This window comes from Cygnus atratus, chromosome 3, assembly GCF_013377495.2.
Source record: "Cygnus atratus isolate AKBS03 ecotype Queensland, Australia chromosome 3, CAtr_DNAZoo_HiC_assembly, whole genome shotgun sequence".
In the NCBI taxonomy this organism is placed as follows: domain Eukaryota; kingdom Metazoa; phylum Chordata; class Aves; order Anseriformes; family Anatidae; genus Cygnus; species Cygnus atratus.
This window is the reverse complement of record NC_066364.1, coordinates 92,787,581-92,806,268: the sequence shown is the minus strand read 5'-3', so window position 1 is coordinate 92,806,268 and position 18,688 is coordinate 92,787,581. Positions and strand designations below refer to the sequence as shown.

The window sequence follows — 18,688 nt, the reverse complement described above, 5'->3', positions numbered from 1 at the left end:
CTGAAAAATACACTGAAGGTATAAATCTCTGGATTTTATTGATTGTTCTTAAAAGATTTTTATATTGTGAAGATTATTTCTGTTTTTCTGGGAACATTTTAAGACTGTCATCTTGGATCCTACTGGACCAGAAAGTGATCACTATTAGAATTTGGAAGCAAATTCTACACAATTTCCGATTACTCCTGTTTCTTCAAGAATTACAATAAACAAACAAACAATTTTTGTATTTACAAGGGGTGACTTTTATTCATCGTGAAAGAGGGATCAGGGAGTACAATTTCCTTCTTCACTTACAGTACTGACAGACCCAGTTAGCTTCTTACACCACCCTGCTAATCAAAACATCAACTAAAGTGTGAGAAACTACCCTTTTATGTAAAGGAAAAGAAGTAATTTAAATCTGCCTTCCTGTGAAGCAGATTGCTTTGGTAATGTTCACAGCTCATTTAGAAGTCCATTTTCAGGTGAGAGAACTGCTTGCAGTGGGTTCTCTACTACTTAAATCCAGTTCTTAAAACTGCCATAAAACCAACATGGAACAGGGGACAGAGTAGCTTGAACAAATGGCTTGACTGACTGGCTTAATGCATCATGAATTCTCATATCTAACCTCTGTACTAATGAAGGTTTCTGACAACCAGATAAGGTTTATGTCACTTATGAGATTTTATTATGCCCTTTTTTCAGAGAAGTCTAATCTTGTTAGCATTTCCTTCAAGTCTCAACCTCTATTTTCATTGATTATGCTGGAAAAGCCCCAGAAGGTTCGGCTAATGGAAAAACAAAACCTAAGAGAAGACATTCTGACAAGACCATCCTCACAAACTTCATCCTTAAACTGTAGTGTTAATAACGTAATGCATCAGAAAGAAAGAGTACTAGGTCTGGTAAAAACATTTTTAGAACCAGCACACTGAGAAAAGATGGCCAGAAATATTTTTATTTTGTACAAGCATAGAACAACAAAAATGTCTTTTGACATCTTTGAGCAAAGTTTCTTAAACCCTAAGGTACATCCAGGTGTGTTAATACGGTAACTGAACAATTGGAGGAAAACAGACCTCCTAATAACATTGCTCAAATTAAGCAGAATATTTCTGAACCATCAACAGTATTAGCAGATGGTCTTTTCTTCAGTCTACTTTTGAATTGATGTCATCGCCAACTAACTTAAAAAGATCACTTTTCTACAACTAGGTACCCTCTTCCAGATTCTCTTCCAGAAATAAGGTAAACTAAACCAGTTTTTTCTTTTTTTGAAGGGGAGCAGCAGAGGTATCTTTCGAGACAGCAAATCTTGCACAGACAGAACAGATAACAGATCTGTCTGACAGCCCACTGGAATTTCATTTTTCTGCAGACAAAATAACAAGGTTCCTTGGAGGTAATCCAATAAACTGTTCTAGCAATTATTAACAGAAAGGATTCAAGAAATGTGGAAAAACTGTTAGATAAAAGTTTCAAAACTGATTCACTTTCAACATTTATTTCATTAAATGCCTGAATCTCTAGAACCTTGCTAGCATTACTTAGCCTTTAAAATGAAGACTCAATCCTAAAAAAAAACCCTCTCATAAAACACGAATAAGATCCAACGTTATCCTTAATCGAGGAATATCAACATTAAGCACTTTTACTTCCACTCTTTCTCCAGGACCTAACCCAAGGCTTCTTCTCTTTTTCACTTTCGAAAGTTTAGCTTCTGTTATGTTTCGCACTGGAATCAAACCTGCTTTTCCCACACCAATATCAACAAAAACTCCAAACGGTGTTGCATTTTCAACTTTTCCAGTCAGCACAGTACCAACACTTAAGTCTTCAAAGCAGACTATGCTTCTCTTGAAGTCAGGTTTATCAAAATCTGTTATAAGAAAGAAACAAACAAAAATAATAAGACACTAGAGAAAAAGTTTGCATCATTTTCTAATGGTTGTTTCCAGTTAATCGTTTCTATTTAAGAAGTCATTTCAAAGTAGCTCTAAGGCAACAAATGCTCTTTCACTAGATTTTAAAATAAAGACCGATCTGTGATAAACAATTGATTTCTACTATTTTATCAGTCACTTTAAAAGGCTATAATAAATGGAGGTATAAGCATAGTGAACTGAGTGGTATGAAACTATTACACGGGGATCAGAAGTATGTAGTATATTAGCCAGTGACTGAAAGATTCCTTAAATGTTCTTGGAGCTAGCGAGAAAAGACTTGAGACGACTCTAATTTGAGCTATGTAAATTATATATAACATGCTATTTGAGATCACAAATTTGTATACTGGAAGGTGAATACTCAGTCTCATCACATACCAAGCAGAAAAGTCAACAATGTACTGTTCTTTGGCTTGCTGTTCACCTGCACCATGACATCACAAAGTCAACTGCAGTGGCAATTTAAAAGCCACACATGCATGATTTTAAGCAAGCAATAAACTGAAGTCTACATTCTACACAGGGCACACATATTTTATTAAACTCTCCTTAGTTGCTTACCACTTTGTGCTCCTACAGAAAACCCTTCTGAACCATCTCAACAACTTCCCTTTCAACCTTTTCCTACTGCTGTTTTACCTTTTCTATGATATAATAGGACTAACATTTTTCACAGAGAGCATGACCAAATCTTGATTCCAAATATTTTCCTGTATTTTATTTCTTATAGGCAAATATAAGCTGAACAAATGTATAGATAAAATGTACTTCAGCAGGCTGTGGATCAGACCCCAGTGGAATACAGAAGCTTGCCATGGCAGCAATAGACTTTGAATGAACTCAAAGTTTCCACTGAAGGAATGTACCTAATTGCTTAAGCCCAAAACAGTTAATTCTTTTTAACATTATACTGTGCAGTAGCATTTCATCAAAAAGGCAACTACACAGCCATTCAGGGCAATGAGCACAATAAGAATCAGAAGAATGATGGTCACCTTTTTATTGCTTGCAAACAGACAGTGTCTACCCTCCCCGACTCATTACAGCTACTGGTTTAGTTCAAATTAATGTTAAAAAGAATTTTGCACAAGAAGTGACTTATAACACCTTGGGGAGGAAAAGATTTTTAGAATATGATAAAATGCTCCATCCTTTCCCTTCCCCCCAAAAAATTCTTGCCATTTTCCTCTGTACTGAAATAATTTAGGAAAAATAAGCAATACTTAAAAGGATACACAGGAGAACTCTAATTCCCTTATGACATATCTCTAGTGTTGGAAAAAACTGTGGAATTGAATTTTAAACCAAGATTAATTATTTGAATCAGGGTAGAGTACAAACCATTCAGTCTGCCTGATCCCTGTTAGGCATGACTAGCAGAGTTGCAAAGACAGTGATTTACAGCTATGCAAGCCTACTAGGCTGCCTACTGTGACTGAGGTCTGCCTCCAACCAGTGAATATTGCCTGCCTTAGATTTCAGATTCCATAGTCAGAACAAAGTTTTCATCCAATAACAAAAATTAGGCTAGTCCTTTAATCACTTCTAAGTATTATTCTGCGTTTATAAGCAGAGCTCTAGTCACAGATCCTGTCTACAGTAATACTGAATGTACTGGAGAAACAGAGGATTAATATTTCCTCTATTTCTATTTCCATAATAGATTCTGTTTTGCTTTTATACTTTCATATGCTAATATTCTATCCTACAATAATTTAGATTTAGATGTGAGACAACCAGAATGAATGGAGACATAAAATACACATTTTCAAGATCACTAGTGGGAAATATTTATAAAATTTGCATGGAAACTACTAACAAATCCAAAAAAGGTGGACAAAAATCTTATCTTTTTTAAGCATAAGTTTATTATTTGTTATTACAAGCCTACACCTCTGCTGTCTACCGTTATCTCTTGCCATTGTAAGAGACTCCAGCTGTAAGTTTCATTAAACAACAGCATCTCCAGATGTTTTACTTCATTGCCTACCTCATCTCACCCACCCCCATCCTCCAACTGTTCAGCACTACTGCAAAGTTTTAACCAAAGGTGGGTCATGAGCTATGTGCTCCAATTACACTTGTCTCCAGGAACTAGTGCAATAAAAGAGCAAAACTACACACTACTACACTACGGCTCCACAGACCTTTATTACTACTGTTTCAGCTTGGTCTCACAGCATTCCTCCCATGATGGAAAGCGAACGTAGATTTAATCAGCAGAAAGTCAACATATTGAAACTATTTCATTTGTTAATGGTCATACAACTCCCTTTCCTATGGCTGAAAAGGCCATGATTTAAGACAGGATTCACACTCCTTACTTACTGAGCTGGAAAGAAACATCTGACTATGATATAACCTTTTCCCTGTCTGAGAAAAAGACATGGAGCTACACATTCATGAAAATCTACCAATGACTTTAGAAAAGAAAACATGCTGGTTTAACAGTGGTAACTAGAGCAATTGAACTGAGATTACAGCCTTTAAAACAAGGGTTTACCTGTACGGATGTCAAAGCCTTCAGGCTGAGTCAGACCATCGATGATTAGCTGTAGCGTGTGCACTGTTGTATTTAGCCTTTTGGCTGTCTCTTCCAGTCCTTCCTTTTGAATTACTGCATTTACTTTTTGCTGCATATCTGATTTTCCTATGTCATTTGGGTTGCCTCCAATGAAAGACAAAAACCTGAAGAATTCAAAGATAACAGATTTGTGACATCCTTCAGTGAAAACTGAACTTTTGCTATAGTTAGGGTGTTTAATTACTTTTGTACTGATGTGTGAAAAAACTTCTGATTAAAAAAAATTAGAACAGTGAACAAATCATTTCCCAACCACACATCCTGTCAACTCATCACTGATCAGACACAAACATGGAAATGTACAGCATGTCTGTATACTTGCATCTCCTGGAATAGGGTAAAAAACTAGAAGCAAAATTTCAAAATGTAAATCATTTCCAACTGATGATGTACCTCCCACTAAAACTAAATCCGATTACGACTGTAAAATGCCTCTTTGCATAAAAGTTCCCTAGAAATAAATGAGAGTTCTATAATACTGTCATTTTGTCGGTCATTCAAATTAAAAAGAAATGCAATTTAGTAAAACAATAAACGTTTAAAATATTAAATCAATACAAAGAATCTCTAACTAAAACTACTGATAAAAACTTTACATAAAATATTTTTGTCTATGAAATTCATGATTAAGAACAATTAGTTTTTCAGAAACTGATCAGTTTAGAAATAATCAAGTCAAAGTAATCACATAACATGAACATCTTCATTACTTGCACCTTTTGCTCATATTATTGCTCATATTATTTGCTCATATTGCAGATCAAGAGAAATTTATAGTGAAATCTAAAAAGGCTAAAAAGATATGTTTTAACATTAAAAAGTCTTGATCCGAGTTCTCTTAAAAAAAAAAAAAGGGGCAAAAAATCACAAGACAGTCTAAGTTTTTAGGTCAACAACATGGTGTACATGCTGAGAAGCACAAAGAACCAATGACAAAAATACACATGCAGACCCTACTCCTTATTTTCAGTACCGATACCTTAAGACAATGCTTATTTACCGCTGAAAAAATGTCCTTATTTTGGTGAAGGATTTAAAATGCATGACGCTCATACAAGCTGAGTCACATTGTACTCAACAAAGCAATTTGTCCTTTTCTCAGTAGACATATCAGTTATCTGCCATGGTGTCCTGCTCAGCAACTCACTATTCCATGAAGACACTTCCATCCTTCTTTATCATGCCCTGTGTTGTGTTGGAGGGAGACACATATTTCTGGCATGTTCTCCACAAGAGACAGGTATAATCATTTTCCCTGTCCTCTGGAGTCTGAGTGAATGTTCCCCTTCCAAATTGCTAAGAGATCCATCCTTCCTGTCCTTATCCTACACATGATAACAGGGGTAAACTACAATGCACAAAGGAAGTGTTGATCAGCAGGTTCGTACCCTGCACTTGGGAGTGGTGGAAGACATTCCAGCTCCATAAGAAAGAAAACCTCCTGGTACTTAGCCTCCTTTACCTTTTCAGAAGTACTTGCTGTGCTTTATCCAAAATCTGAGGCTAATATTTCTTTTTGCAGGAAACCATGCACTTTTATTTATTTAACCGAGAAACTCAACTGACAGCATTTCATGTGGTAACTCGGAAAATGTTGTATGCAATTAAGTATGTTAAATTTCTTTTTAAGAGAACATAAACTGAAGTAACATTATTAATGCAATATCGGACTTTGAGTAAATCACAAATCTTATCTTTGAGCACAAGGGCAAATCTTCACTCCAAAATGCCCCCTGATTTCACCAAAAGGAGGACAGCAGTCTAAAACTGACTGTCAGGATTTCTACTCCTTACCGAATTCAAGCACAACCATGGCAACTTACATGTAGCTGCAACACATACATTTGCTTTTAACATTGATAGATACCATTTTCACATTAATTTTCTCATTTTCTCAATGGATATGGATCTTCTGTGTGGTTGTATATGAAGGAAAAAATGAAAAAAATAAACAAGGGTTCAGTGCATCAATGAGACTTTTCTCAGGGCTCACTGAATTTTAATTGACCAGATTTCTACTTTGACATCACTATTATTAAGTAATTTGAGGTGCTCTGGAAACAAAGTAAGTATCAAAACAGATGCAAAATTGTTTAATTCTAAATACTAATTTTTATTTTCTGTACACTAACAACTACTACTATGCACATATTTTTTTCCAATAAGAACCTATATACAAAAATATCAGACCTTTTATGAAAGCACCTTCTATTAACCGCAAAAGAACATAAAAATGATAACGCTGGAAATGTGTGTAGGTCCAGGCGAGGCGTTCTTCAGCTCCTCTGAGCTGCTGGCTGCTAACATCAATAGATGGACAATGCCACCCCAGTGCACTAGTGACAGGCGGCAGCTGTCCGAGCTGTGAGTGACGTGCCAGATGTAGCATGGCAAACCCTACCAGCCTTATGACTCAACCTTCTAAATAATGTATGCTTTACCCAGAGCTCCTATAAACAAGTTTGCTGACATTCATGTACTTGGCTTTATTTCACTTCAAATGGACGTGCAGCATGAGCACCCCTAAGTAACATTTTTTCACCATTAGAACTTCACAGGAGCATATTCACGCTGTAAAACGGTAACAGGGTGGGTTTCGCTGTTGGTAAGTGCAACCACATGGAACAGTCAGTGATGTGTAAAAAACCTTACGTACAAAACTTTCAAACGGGTGGATAATGCAATCAGAATGCACTGCATTACGTGCAGGTTGCTGGAAAGAAAACCAGCATGAAACGGGACACAGCCCAGGTGTCTGATTCCTCAGTTACTATTCATGAAAGTTATTTCGGCTCCCCCTTGCCACCACCACCTCTTCCTTCCCCCACTTCCCCAGAAAGTATTTATCTGATATTAAAGAGAATTTCTCATTTAGGCAAGGATAGTGGCTTTGGACTCCTCATTATTTAAAAACTTACTAATGTGGTTACTGCTCAGAATAAAATTTTGGCTTCAGCCAAAAGATACTTAAACGTGTGCCCAGTTTTAAGTACCTAAGTCCCACTGCCCTCAACTGAATTATTCGTGTTCTAGAAGTCATGCATTTGTTTAAGAATATTTCAAGATCATGAGCTATACGTACGCAGAACAGAACACTGTAACAAGGCTCAAAGTGCATGCTTATACATACACACACAAAAAAAATCCTCTAACACAAGCAACATAATTCTATTTCGGAAATTCTCACGTTTTTCAGTTCTGGTACAAAAGAGCTACATAGTAAAATATTTCCAAATAAAAGCAATTTATTATGGATTATAGATGTAGTTTTTAAAAATACTGTTGAATCTAGTTACATATTTAGTACATCATTTTCACTCAAACATAGCTTGAGGGCACAGACTAAAAATCAATATAAAGCACAAATATACGGCTGAACACTAGCCCATTATATTGATCATTTCTATCTTTAAATGTCATTCCTATGAACAAAGTTAAATGTTTTCTTATTAATAAAAAAGCAACCCAACAACTTCAGGAGTTATTTAAGGTCAGAAAAAAAAGGATATAGCCAGAAACAACCAAGACTGTGATATGGTTACAGGGTAAAATAAAGGCTTCCCTTAATTTTCCTTATTTTGACCTTAGTAACGTTAAACTATCTTGCTACAATCTCTGAAAAAAAATCTCACTCCATTTGTAAATGACAGTTCCAGATGCATAACCATAGGAACATGAATAATCTGTGTAAAAATGTAAGCCCTTCAAGGATTTTCCTGGCTACATATGTGAACTAAATAACACGCTGCAGTAGTTCAAGTGCTATGTTTATCTACCAGAAAGATAAAACCTAAAGAAAAGATAACAAAAATTGAAATGTGAAAGACAAGATGTTTTTTCAGAAGTGAGGTCATTCTTATAAGATATACTAGCCTTATTCCCTCAAATGTTGAGTGTCTGAGTGAATGTTGAACTTTCTGTTCAAGGAACATCAAGTCAGATAAAAGCTGCAAGTCTCTTAGGAAAGTTATTTAGAACAGAGTGAGATTTAGCTGGTTTAGAGATTTAGAGTTTGAGTTTTGAGATTTAGATGATATTCTGAAACCTAAGCAACTACCTTAGTTTAAAACACATTTTTTTGCAGTCTTGTACGACCTGAAGAGAATGGTCATGGCTAAATCACTGATGTTTTTTATTTAATACATAATTTCATCCATCTTACCCAGATAAAGAAAGAAAAGTAGCATAAATGTAACAAATAAGCACATCATGTTCACTTAACATACACATCTGCACAAAATTATAGCACAGCCCTTGCAATGCTTAAAAGATAATGCAAATTTCAGTGGAATGCAAATAAAGTCAGAAAACAGTAAAAAAAAAAAATGTTACCAAGGGAAGCCTTCAGAAAAATTATATAAGAAGTTACTTTAAACCCCCCAAAAAGCTTCTTACAATATGCAGGAGTCCTAAAGCTTTGTAAGGGTTTTAGTCACAGTCGTTCTGTTTTATGTAATCATTTCCAGCAACACGACTTAAGAGCTTGGAGTACTGGATTCATTACATTAAAGCAACATGATATGCCATTACATCTTGTCACAGTGCACACATGAATTAATGGTAATGCAACATAATCACTCTGAAAACAAAACAACTTTGCATTAGCATGTGCTTTGTTAAGTAAAATGTACATTCATGACAGTAGTGAACTTAAATTATGCAGGCATTTATGTTTAAGTAATGTTTTGAAGTGCAAAAGCATTATTTGTATAATGCAGATGTTGAGCGTTCTTGTTTTCACTAGACATACAGATCTTCAATATTTCAACTACTGAGTTGGATTATAAACCAAACAATATCTTACTCTCTGTGATTAGCTGCTGGACACAAAGTTAAAGTTTCAAATCTATTTAAAACTACTTATATGGTTTAATCAGATAAGGATATTTAACCAATGTTTTTCCTCCAATGTGTAATTTATTAACATTATAGATTATCTGAGTGCATTCAGAAACCTATAAAGCACTGAGTTTACAACATTTTGAAAGGATATATCAAGAAATGATGAAGTTTCTAACTGCGAAGAAATTCAGACACCATTACACTCCAACACGGCCACTTTGCTACCATGCTGTTAGGCATGCTGTTGTTAGGTGTTTTCATAACTACCAATATATCACATAACTGAAGTGTAACCTGAGATACAAAACAGTGAAACACCATCAGTTATCCACAAAGAATCAGTACTAGTTAAATGAGACTATTCCATTAGAAAATTATATTTTTTTCTTCGTAATTATTTTTTAAATCCAAACAGTAGCCAGTTATTTTAATTACAAAAATTTCAACAAAGGAAAAAATACCACTTTATTTATGTACTTACAGCATAACTAGAGGACAATTCTAGTCTAGTATTTCTGTATCCAGTATTTATAGCATAACTGGAGGACAACTCTTTGTCATTTCCTAGTTCTTCTAATCATTCTTGTTACCTGTTTATTTTACATCTTATAATGTCAATTAGCAATAAGTCTCTTTTGCTTTTATTTATTAAAAAGATAACTAAAAAAATGTCTTCTAAAAATCCACCTACTAAGTTAATAGTCAGACCTGCAAATGAGCTGGAGTTCCAAAGTGATAAATATGAACTATAATTTATTGGGCTTAATGGCCTTAAATCTACAAGTGTTCTGAATTAGGGTTAGCTGTTTCCTATTGGAAATAGTTATAAAGATTCAATAATTTACTGAGCTTAACGTTTTTCAGGTTTTCTTAAAAGGAACTAAAGACTTTACTAAAAAACACACATTGTTTTGTACATTAGATAGCTTTAATATACACACCATGTGCACCAAGTACAGTCTAATTGAAGTGGACAAAAGATGCTTGATGATTTTGAAGTGAAATTAAGGAAAGGCATCCTATCAAAGCAAAAACTTCCATCCTCTGTAAAAATATTCACATTTAGTGCATTACTAAATGGAAAATGAAAGTTTGTTTCCATTCCTCGTACACCGGATCAAGTAACTAATCTATTCCAACCTCAATTTCTGTTCTTAGGAATTGCCTCAGTTGCTCACTGATGAAATGGGACCTGGACTGAAGAAAGCCAGTGAGCTGGAAATGCTGTCAAAGGCCATGCATGCCATTGCATAAAGGGGAAAAAAGGAAGAGCTTTCTTTTTGTTGGTTTCTCCCTAGCAATAGTTTTCCTTTTGCATTTCCCTAAGTGTCAGTACTTGCCTTCAGAGCTAGCAAGTGCAGCTACTTGGTCAAGTTTTCAACAGAGCAGGTGCTGAATCCACCTGCATACTAGAGCAGCAGAAACACTAGAAATGTTTGAAAATTGATCAATCCAATGCAAATACAATGAATAATACAATACAATACAATGAAATACAAGGCATTATCACTACGATGCTCATTTCAGCAAAGCATTTAACTCTAAATGTTTTATTTTGGTAATGAATAAGCACATGAACAATGCTTTGCTGAATATTCTTGGGATTTTGAAGACCTTTTGGTCAAGAAGCAGTATCAATACACAACTAAGGGTGAGACAACGTCCTGTCAAAAACTGGCAGAACCACCTGCAGCAAGCAATAACCTCTCCTACCTGGTAAGGTTCTAAAATGGTGATTAGCCAGGGAAGACTCCCACCTGCGTTATGCTAAATCACAACTTTAGACCCGTTACAAATAGTGGTAAAATATTTCTAAGTCAGACTTGACTGAAATACAACCTGTCCGCCAGATGCTTCGATATGTGAGCCGCAAATACACATTCAGATTGCCAATCTTTAGCAAAGAGTATTTTATGAGATTTAAATAAAATCAGTAAATGTTAAGATTCAGTCATATGAAACCAACTGCACCCAGCAGAATGACACAACAAAGGAATAACATTGCCTTTCTTTTTTTTCCCCCAGCATTTTGGTTTATAAGCATAACCTGGTTGTAACTTCTTGGGACTTCCTAAATGTTTCCTTGGTTTTCTTAGCAGTTCTTTTACAATATGTACCAAGAAACTGGATATGCTCTACATGTTGTATTAATTGTATGTAGAAGATTCTGCCACTATAAAATGGTTTTCACATATAGACTTCTCAGAAACTTAAAACACAGCTTTGCAGGAAAATATGCTGCCTACAAAGTACTTTAAGAGACTTTTTTTTTCTTTAACATTTAGGAAATTATGATTCATAATAGTTAAAGGTGTTTGTAAGCTTGATCACTGCACATGACAAAGCTGAGCTTTGACAGTGTGGAAACCATAACAAAAAATGTTTTGGTCATCTGCAGCGTGTTAAATCACCAGTAGGATGTTTTCCAATTATTTTACAGAAATTGTACAGATTTTAAGTTAAGACGTCTAAGTGCCATAAATCAATCATACCAGCACCATTTGTGCCACTGTAGTAAAGATTACATCAGTGTTTCCATTCTAAAAAAAACTATTTTTCAGGGGTTTCTAATTCAGCCATAAAAATTGACTCCAGCCTAAAGCTTGGCAACCAAAGTTACCACTTGGGAGCAATTCTTTTAACCAATTTTTTTAAAACGGCTTGGCCTTTCAAGCTACAAAATACTTCAGAAAAAAAGAAAATTAGTGGTTTGAAATTTTGGTGAACTTCTATCCCTCAGAAACATTGTTTTAAAAACTGATAATTTTGTGTGTCATAAATCTGTAATGTGGACTACTGCCTTTGGGTAATTTGGATAGAAGCAGTGGATAAAAATTACTGGCTCATTTTGTTTAAAAATAAATGTAATTTCCCATGAAAACTTTTAATCCACTAAAATTTTTATGAAAGCCTTTTCTCACGGCAAGATGTGGTAGACATGGCATGAGGAAGCTTTTATGCAACATCTATTCCATCCATTTTGATTTCTGTGGTAAGAGATATGCAATGCTGTATTTTGATGCCTTGAATCTAATCTGTTCATCTTATTCATCGTAACAATTCTGCCTTCTGTCAGCACAGATCCACCTGTGAGTGTGACACTGTGACTGACAAAGTTGTGCAAACAGTGAGAAAGAAGAAAGTGATACTTTGAGAGCAGCAAAGAAACAGAGCTAACTTAAAATGTATTTTGTTTAAAAATATATGTATTAAGTTCTGATTCTAACCCACTTCTAACAGTTCCAATGGTTCTCATGCACATTAAATTTAAATTACAAAAACTATCAAGGGTTTTAAACCATAGCAGAGTTAGTTTAGTACTAACATCTTAAAAAGTCCTTCAGAAGCTGGTTGATTTCAGTAAGGCTTATAAGCTTTTTTTTTTTTTTTTTTTTTAAAAAAAACAGCTTTTAAAATATATAATCATTACTGAATTAAACCATTAGTTGCTTGATGGGATTATATCTGGTTTATATTTAGACCTTATGTCACAAGTGCCGATTTTTCATATTACACATCTTGGTTTTTGTCAGTTTACTGCACATCTGTTTGTTTTTTTTTCTCTTTTTCCTTCTTCTTCTTCAAACAGCTCTTTGGAAGGAAAAAACATTAGGACTATTTCCCCTGCCACCTTCTCTGCACCATTTTGTGGTATCAAGCTACTTCAAGTTATTGCCTTCATATTTAATGAACTTTCAAGGAAAACATCTTTCGATTGCAAGAAAAATACTGTTGAACATAGAGTACCTTGATAAAAAGCACCTTGAGACTTATTTTTTTAAACTATAAGATAGATAAATATAAGATAGATAAATGTAAGTAAGATAACACAGAAAGTCCAAAGCAAACAGAAAAGACCAATTCTGTTACAGGGACAGATGCTATGCTTATTATTTAAGGTGTTCCAAAAATATAAAAATCTGATAACGTTTATTTACTTTAATACCAACTGACATTCTTTTGCATAAAGAAACTTTTATGCCACAATACCTACAACATGCACTTTGATTTAAGTATTTCACCTGAAAAAATCGGTCTGGGAAGGGAAAGTGCTTGGTGGGAATCAAAGAACAGACAATGAATGGCACAGCTGGAAACTTAGTTTCAAGTAATTGCATTAGGCAAATAAATGACATGAAACATAGCATTGGTCTGTAGCCACGTCATACTTTTCTAATGTCTTTGAAACTCCCAAAGCCCAATGAGTTTGACTGTGAGCACATTTTAAGACACTCCAAGGTATCTCTAAGCAGTGTTGGCAGTGCAATAGGTGGCAGCCTCCTCTCTGAGTCATGCATAATTCTGACTCCAACAACTGTCTTTTGGTTGAGTTGTAAAACTTGTGCACATTAAAGTTTTTGTTTTGCTTTAAAAAAATAAATGGTGCTAATTCTGGGTTCCCAGCAAAATTCAAAGTCATATAATTATATTCTACCTATTAAAATTGTCTTCAGATTTTCAGTTGTATGTGAACACCTAACTACCCTGCACAGCAATACTACTACTCACTACTTCACACATAAAGTAACCTGTGCTCACAATTCTTTATTTTCTGATCAACCTTTGTGATGGCATTATATGCAGATAAAATGCTATAGTATTCTACCACTGACTGGCTAAACTTCTCTGCTCCCTGAAGCAGTCTTTCCACGTCAATCAACCTTTAAGTGAAGCTGGTAACACTATGAACACTTGTACTGATTATATTATTGTACTAGAGGTGGAAAGCCAAATGGGATACAAACCAAATCCTGATTACTTGATATTTAAATTGAATGAAATTCAATATGGAAAATCAACGTTAATGCTTCATTTATTTACAGTAACTCTGAACAATCTACAGTAGGGCTGACCAAGCTTTCTGATCCTTTGTGTCACTTAACAAATGTAGAATCACTGATATCAGGATCTTGGCTGATTTTTTAAAATTTTCTTTTTTTTCAGCTATGCATGAGGCAAAGAACTAGTATGAAATAGCAATGCCTAAGAAAAAAAGTGGAAAGGCTAAAGAAAAGGAGAAACCAAAGTGTCTCCTTTATACACTGCACAAAGAGTAGGGACACTAGTGGGCAATTTCATACTGGCCTTAGAATGTGGCCCAAGGAAGGAGGAAATGCGGCATAGAGAAGATGGAAACAAAAGTATAGTCTGTGCCCAACAGAAGGAAACAATGTGCACCTATACACTGCAAGTTCTAAATGCAATTATCTCCACTGGAGAGCTAACAGAGCAAGGAAGATGTCCTAAAAATGCAAGGTCTATAAATTTTTTTAGATAAGAAACACAAGCTTCATGAATTCAGAAATTCAGCATCTTTCTTTGAGGCTTAAGGATTGTTTTGTTATAGACAGGAAGCACAACTATGTTTCTCCAGGAATAATATTCTGAGATGATAAGAACCCTAAAGCATTTAACTCCTGACAAAATTATCTCCAGCATGCCGTAAAAAAGGAACCTGTTCACTGCAAAGCACTTACAAAAACAAATATGTCCTGGTTTATGGTAGGAAATAATGTTTTCTCAAGAGGACAGGCCGAGCCTAATTTCAACCAGGGCTGATGATAGAAAAGATCACATCTTCCACTAGCATTCACCAGCTGCAGAACCCCTCTACAGAGAGGCAAACATGGGTTCCTAATTACTTTTTTTGTGACTTACACGCAAAGCATTCTCTTCTTTTAGCCAAAGGTCATATACTAAAACTACCATAGCATTCATATAATTGGGAACCTAACATAGACATCTTAATTAGATCTTGCAACATCAGAACTTAATTTTAAAGCCTCATAATAATGAGATATGCTCAAATATGTCCATGCACTTGTGTGCACAAACACACATGCATAACAAATCTTGGTGGTCAAAATTCACTGAGCAGGAAGTTTGTTTGGCACATGCCATATACAAGCAACAAAATAAAAGCAGTTTTAAATGATGCAGAGATATTAAACTACCACTAACTGAAAATTTGCACAGCATTTCAATTACATTATTTGTAAGAACAAATTAAATTATTTTTTAAATAAGGTATTGGGCAAAATAGCATATAAAGCACAATCAATAATCACAAGGTGAATTAGACATTTTCTATTAATTTGCACGGAAATTACCATGAGCTAATACATTCTATTACGGTGTTTTAAATCAATCTATGCAGTTTCTCTGAAATTATACTTCTTACTAACAAACTTGATGCATGTACTGCTTCGCTGTTGGCCTCAAAAATGTAAGTGCTTTCAGTTTCACCAAATTCAATAGAGTATCTCACTACCTGAGCATTCAAAGACACCAGACAGCATTTTCCAGTATCCATGTAAAATTTAACAATGAAATGGTCACACCCAGTTGTAGAAGCATTTGCCAAAGGGAAATGTATAAAGTCAATAGTTTTGCTGGGGAAATATAAATACATGCACAAAAAGAGGAAGTATTCCTACCTGAAAAAAGTTACATTACAGAAGAATGCCTCAGAAATCCTTTACTTAACATATGGGGGCAAGGCTGAAGACAGAAATCAAGTTTTCAGTCACTGCTGGAACAGATGATTTGTCTCCATACTTTGTGAACCAGAAGTCCAAACAGTGTAATGTGTGGCATAAAAAATGTTGCCAAACAGAAGCAAATTGAGAAAAATGTTCTCAAATAGGGGGCAAACAGTGATACAAAGTCAGAATCAGGGGACAAAAGTTTGGCAAAGTTTAGAAAAATACCAACTCTCATACTGAAAAACGTGAAAACTAAAAAGCAAAGGAAAACACGAAACTCTAAAAACTTGCATGCACATAAGAGGCAAAATTCATCAATCTGAAATCCTTCACCGGTGAAGCATGCCACTTTCTTGAGAAAGAGGAGAAAGCATCAATTTAATATAAATGTTCCTGCCTCAAAAGGCTGAGGAGGCTGTTATCAGAAAAATCAGTACTTTCATTTTTTAAATTGACAATTCAAAAACTTTCCCACTGCTTACCTCATTGCAATGTTGTAAGACTCTGGATGGATACAAGTTTGGTCCAAAGGATTGGGCTGCTGTGAGGAACTTGGTGTTGGTTTGCTCTTCTTTTTAGCTTGTTTTTCACTGGTGGCTTGTGCACCTGCTTTAGTCAAAAGTGCATGACTTCCAAGTTGAGTTTTCTTACTACTGTCAGAAATCAAAAGATGGACGTGTCATTCTAACTGAACAAGATCCCAGCACAGTGCCCACACATGAAAAACGCCATCAAACTTTTATACGATGCTCAATCTCAATGAAAAGTAAAAAAAAAACTTAAATGGTAATTGTGGGTGAATCTTATCTTAATCTTAATTATAGCATGAAAATCTATCATATTGATGTATGCATAAATTCATTTAAAATAGAAGTAAATATTAGATTCTGTGCTTCATCAAAATTTCTTTGGGATGCCAAGATTACAAAGGAAGTAACAAATGAAGCAAACTACATGATTTGTAGTGTTAAAGCAAAGCACTTCCTGAAAATGAAAGTGCTGACGGTGTAAAATGCCCCACTACACAATCTACTGTTTCGTTTGCAATCTGGATGGTATCTTCTGTCTGTCAAATGGGGACAATTCTGTTTACCTACCTGATGCGAGGATACTTTCATAATTAACTTTCAGCACTTAGGCTTCGTCATTTAAAAGAGATGAATACAATTTGAAAAAAAAATATAACAAAATTTCCTATTCATATCGTCTTTAGGTAAGCAAATTGCAGAACAAAGTAAGTTTTAATGTTTAAGCAGCACAAGTCCTTAGACCATAGTACTTCACTTTCTAAACTTACATTTCTGAGAAAATCTGCTCAAACATGGGCCAGGTCTAAATATGAAAAATTTCAAATCAAAAGAATTCAAACTGAGATTTGCTTGGAACAGTAAAAATCTAAAGGTCAAACCTACCAGTATTTCAGTATTTAAAAAATATTACCAGAAAGGTATATACTATGTTCTGCACCTGGGTTGGAGTAATGCCTGTCACAAGTACAGACGAGGAGACAAGTGGCTGGAGAGCAGATCTGCAGAAGGAGACCTGAGGGTGCTGGTCAACAGGAGGCTCAACAGGAGCCAGCAGTGTGCCCTGGCAGCCAAGAGGGCAAATTTTGGTATTTTGGGGTACATTAACCACAGTATAGCCAGCTGGTCAAAAGAGGTGATTCTCCTGTTATATTTAGTATTGGTGTGGCCTCACTCTGAATACTGTGTGCAGTTCTGGACGCCAAAATGTAGGAAGGATGTTAAGATACTTGAAAGCGTCAACAAAGCTGGTAAAAGGGCTGGAAGGCATGTCCTATGAGGAGAGGCAGAGGACACTCGGGCTGTCCAATCTGGTGAAAAGATTATCAAGAGACCTCATTGCTCTCTAAAACTTCCTGAGCCAGGGAAACAGAGATGGTGGTGCCAGTTGCTCCAATGACAATATGTGTGGGACCGGCACAAAGCTGGGCCAGGGCAGGTTCAGACTGGACATGAGGAACAATTTCTTAACCATGAAGGGGGTCAAAAACTAGAACAGACTTCCTAGTGAGGTGGTTGAGGCCCCACACCTGTCAGTGTTCAAGAGGCATTTGGTTAATGCCATGCTTAATAACATGCTTTAACTTTTGGTCAGCTCTGGAGTGCTCAGGCAGTTGGACCTGATAACCTTTGACGGTCCCTCCCAGCTGAACTATTCTATTCTGGTTTTGTGGAAGTATCTTAATACAGCCTTCCTTAAAATAGAATACAATATTGACTTCTAGTCTGTTAGGTACAATTAGCACTTGGGTTGGGCTTTTCTTCTTTAACTGTCTGGATAACAAAGGTTCCAAAATCCATGGACAGATTGCCTGCAATGGCAGAAGGACTGTACATGAACAACAATGATGCAACAAAAGACAGGAAAGAAGACCAGCTTGTGGGTGTAACATATGCACAACTGTTACGCTTCTAAAATTTCCCTCAAGTTAAAAAAAAAAAAATGCTCACGATACTAAAGGCATCAAATGACTCCTCTTCCGTTCAGTCATCTGTTTTTGTTTGTTTTGTTTCTTAAATCACAAATGCTTTCTGCTTTCGCAGAACAAAGCAGAACGCACTGGAGGACTCCGAACTAGCACTCACGTTTCAGGCTCTACCTCTACATGGAATGTACGCAGAATTGCAGCATAACTTTCTCTAGCAACATCAATATTTTAAATAACCATTGATTATTCATTAACTTGTAAGTACAAAGAATAAAAACTAATTCACACAACACTCCATCAACATGATTAGAGAGGACAAAAATAAAACCTTCCCAAAGTCCATTTCACAAAGTTTTAGTCTTGCCTCCCAGGCCCTCAAGAACTGTTGTGG

General features: G+C 35.6%; 1 protein-coding gene across 10 annotated transcripts in view; it reads right to left on the bottom strand.

Annotated features, from left to right (window-relative positions):
• Positions 1–922: 922 nt before the first annotated feature.
• The window catches only part of SRBD1 (S1 RNA binding domain 1), a 127,677-nt gene continuing 109,911 nt past the window's right edge, over positions 923–18,688 (bottom strand). For 7 of the 10 annotated variants that reach the window (XM_035559707.1, XM_035559734.1, XM_035559716.2 and 4 more), the window contains 3 exons: positions 16,325–16,495; positions 4,435–4,619; positions 923–1,864 (listed from right to left, as the gene is read on the bottom strand). In XM_035559707.1, coding sequence (XP_035415600.1) covers positions 1,575–1,864; positions 4,435–4,619; positions 16,325–16,495 — 646 coding nt within the window. In that variant the 3' untranslated portion in view covers positions 923–1,574. The remainder of the gene's footprint in view (positions 1,865–4,434; positions 4,620–16,324; positions 16,496–18,688) is intronic. The other 3 variants (XM_035559758.2, XM_035559752.2, XM_035559742.2) reach the window with 1 other exon arrangement.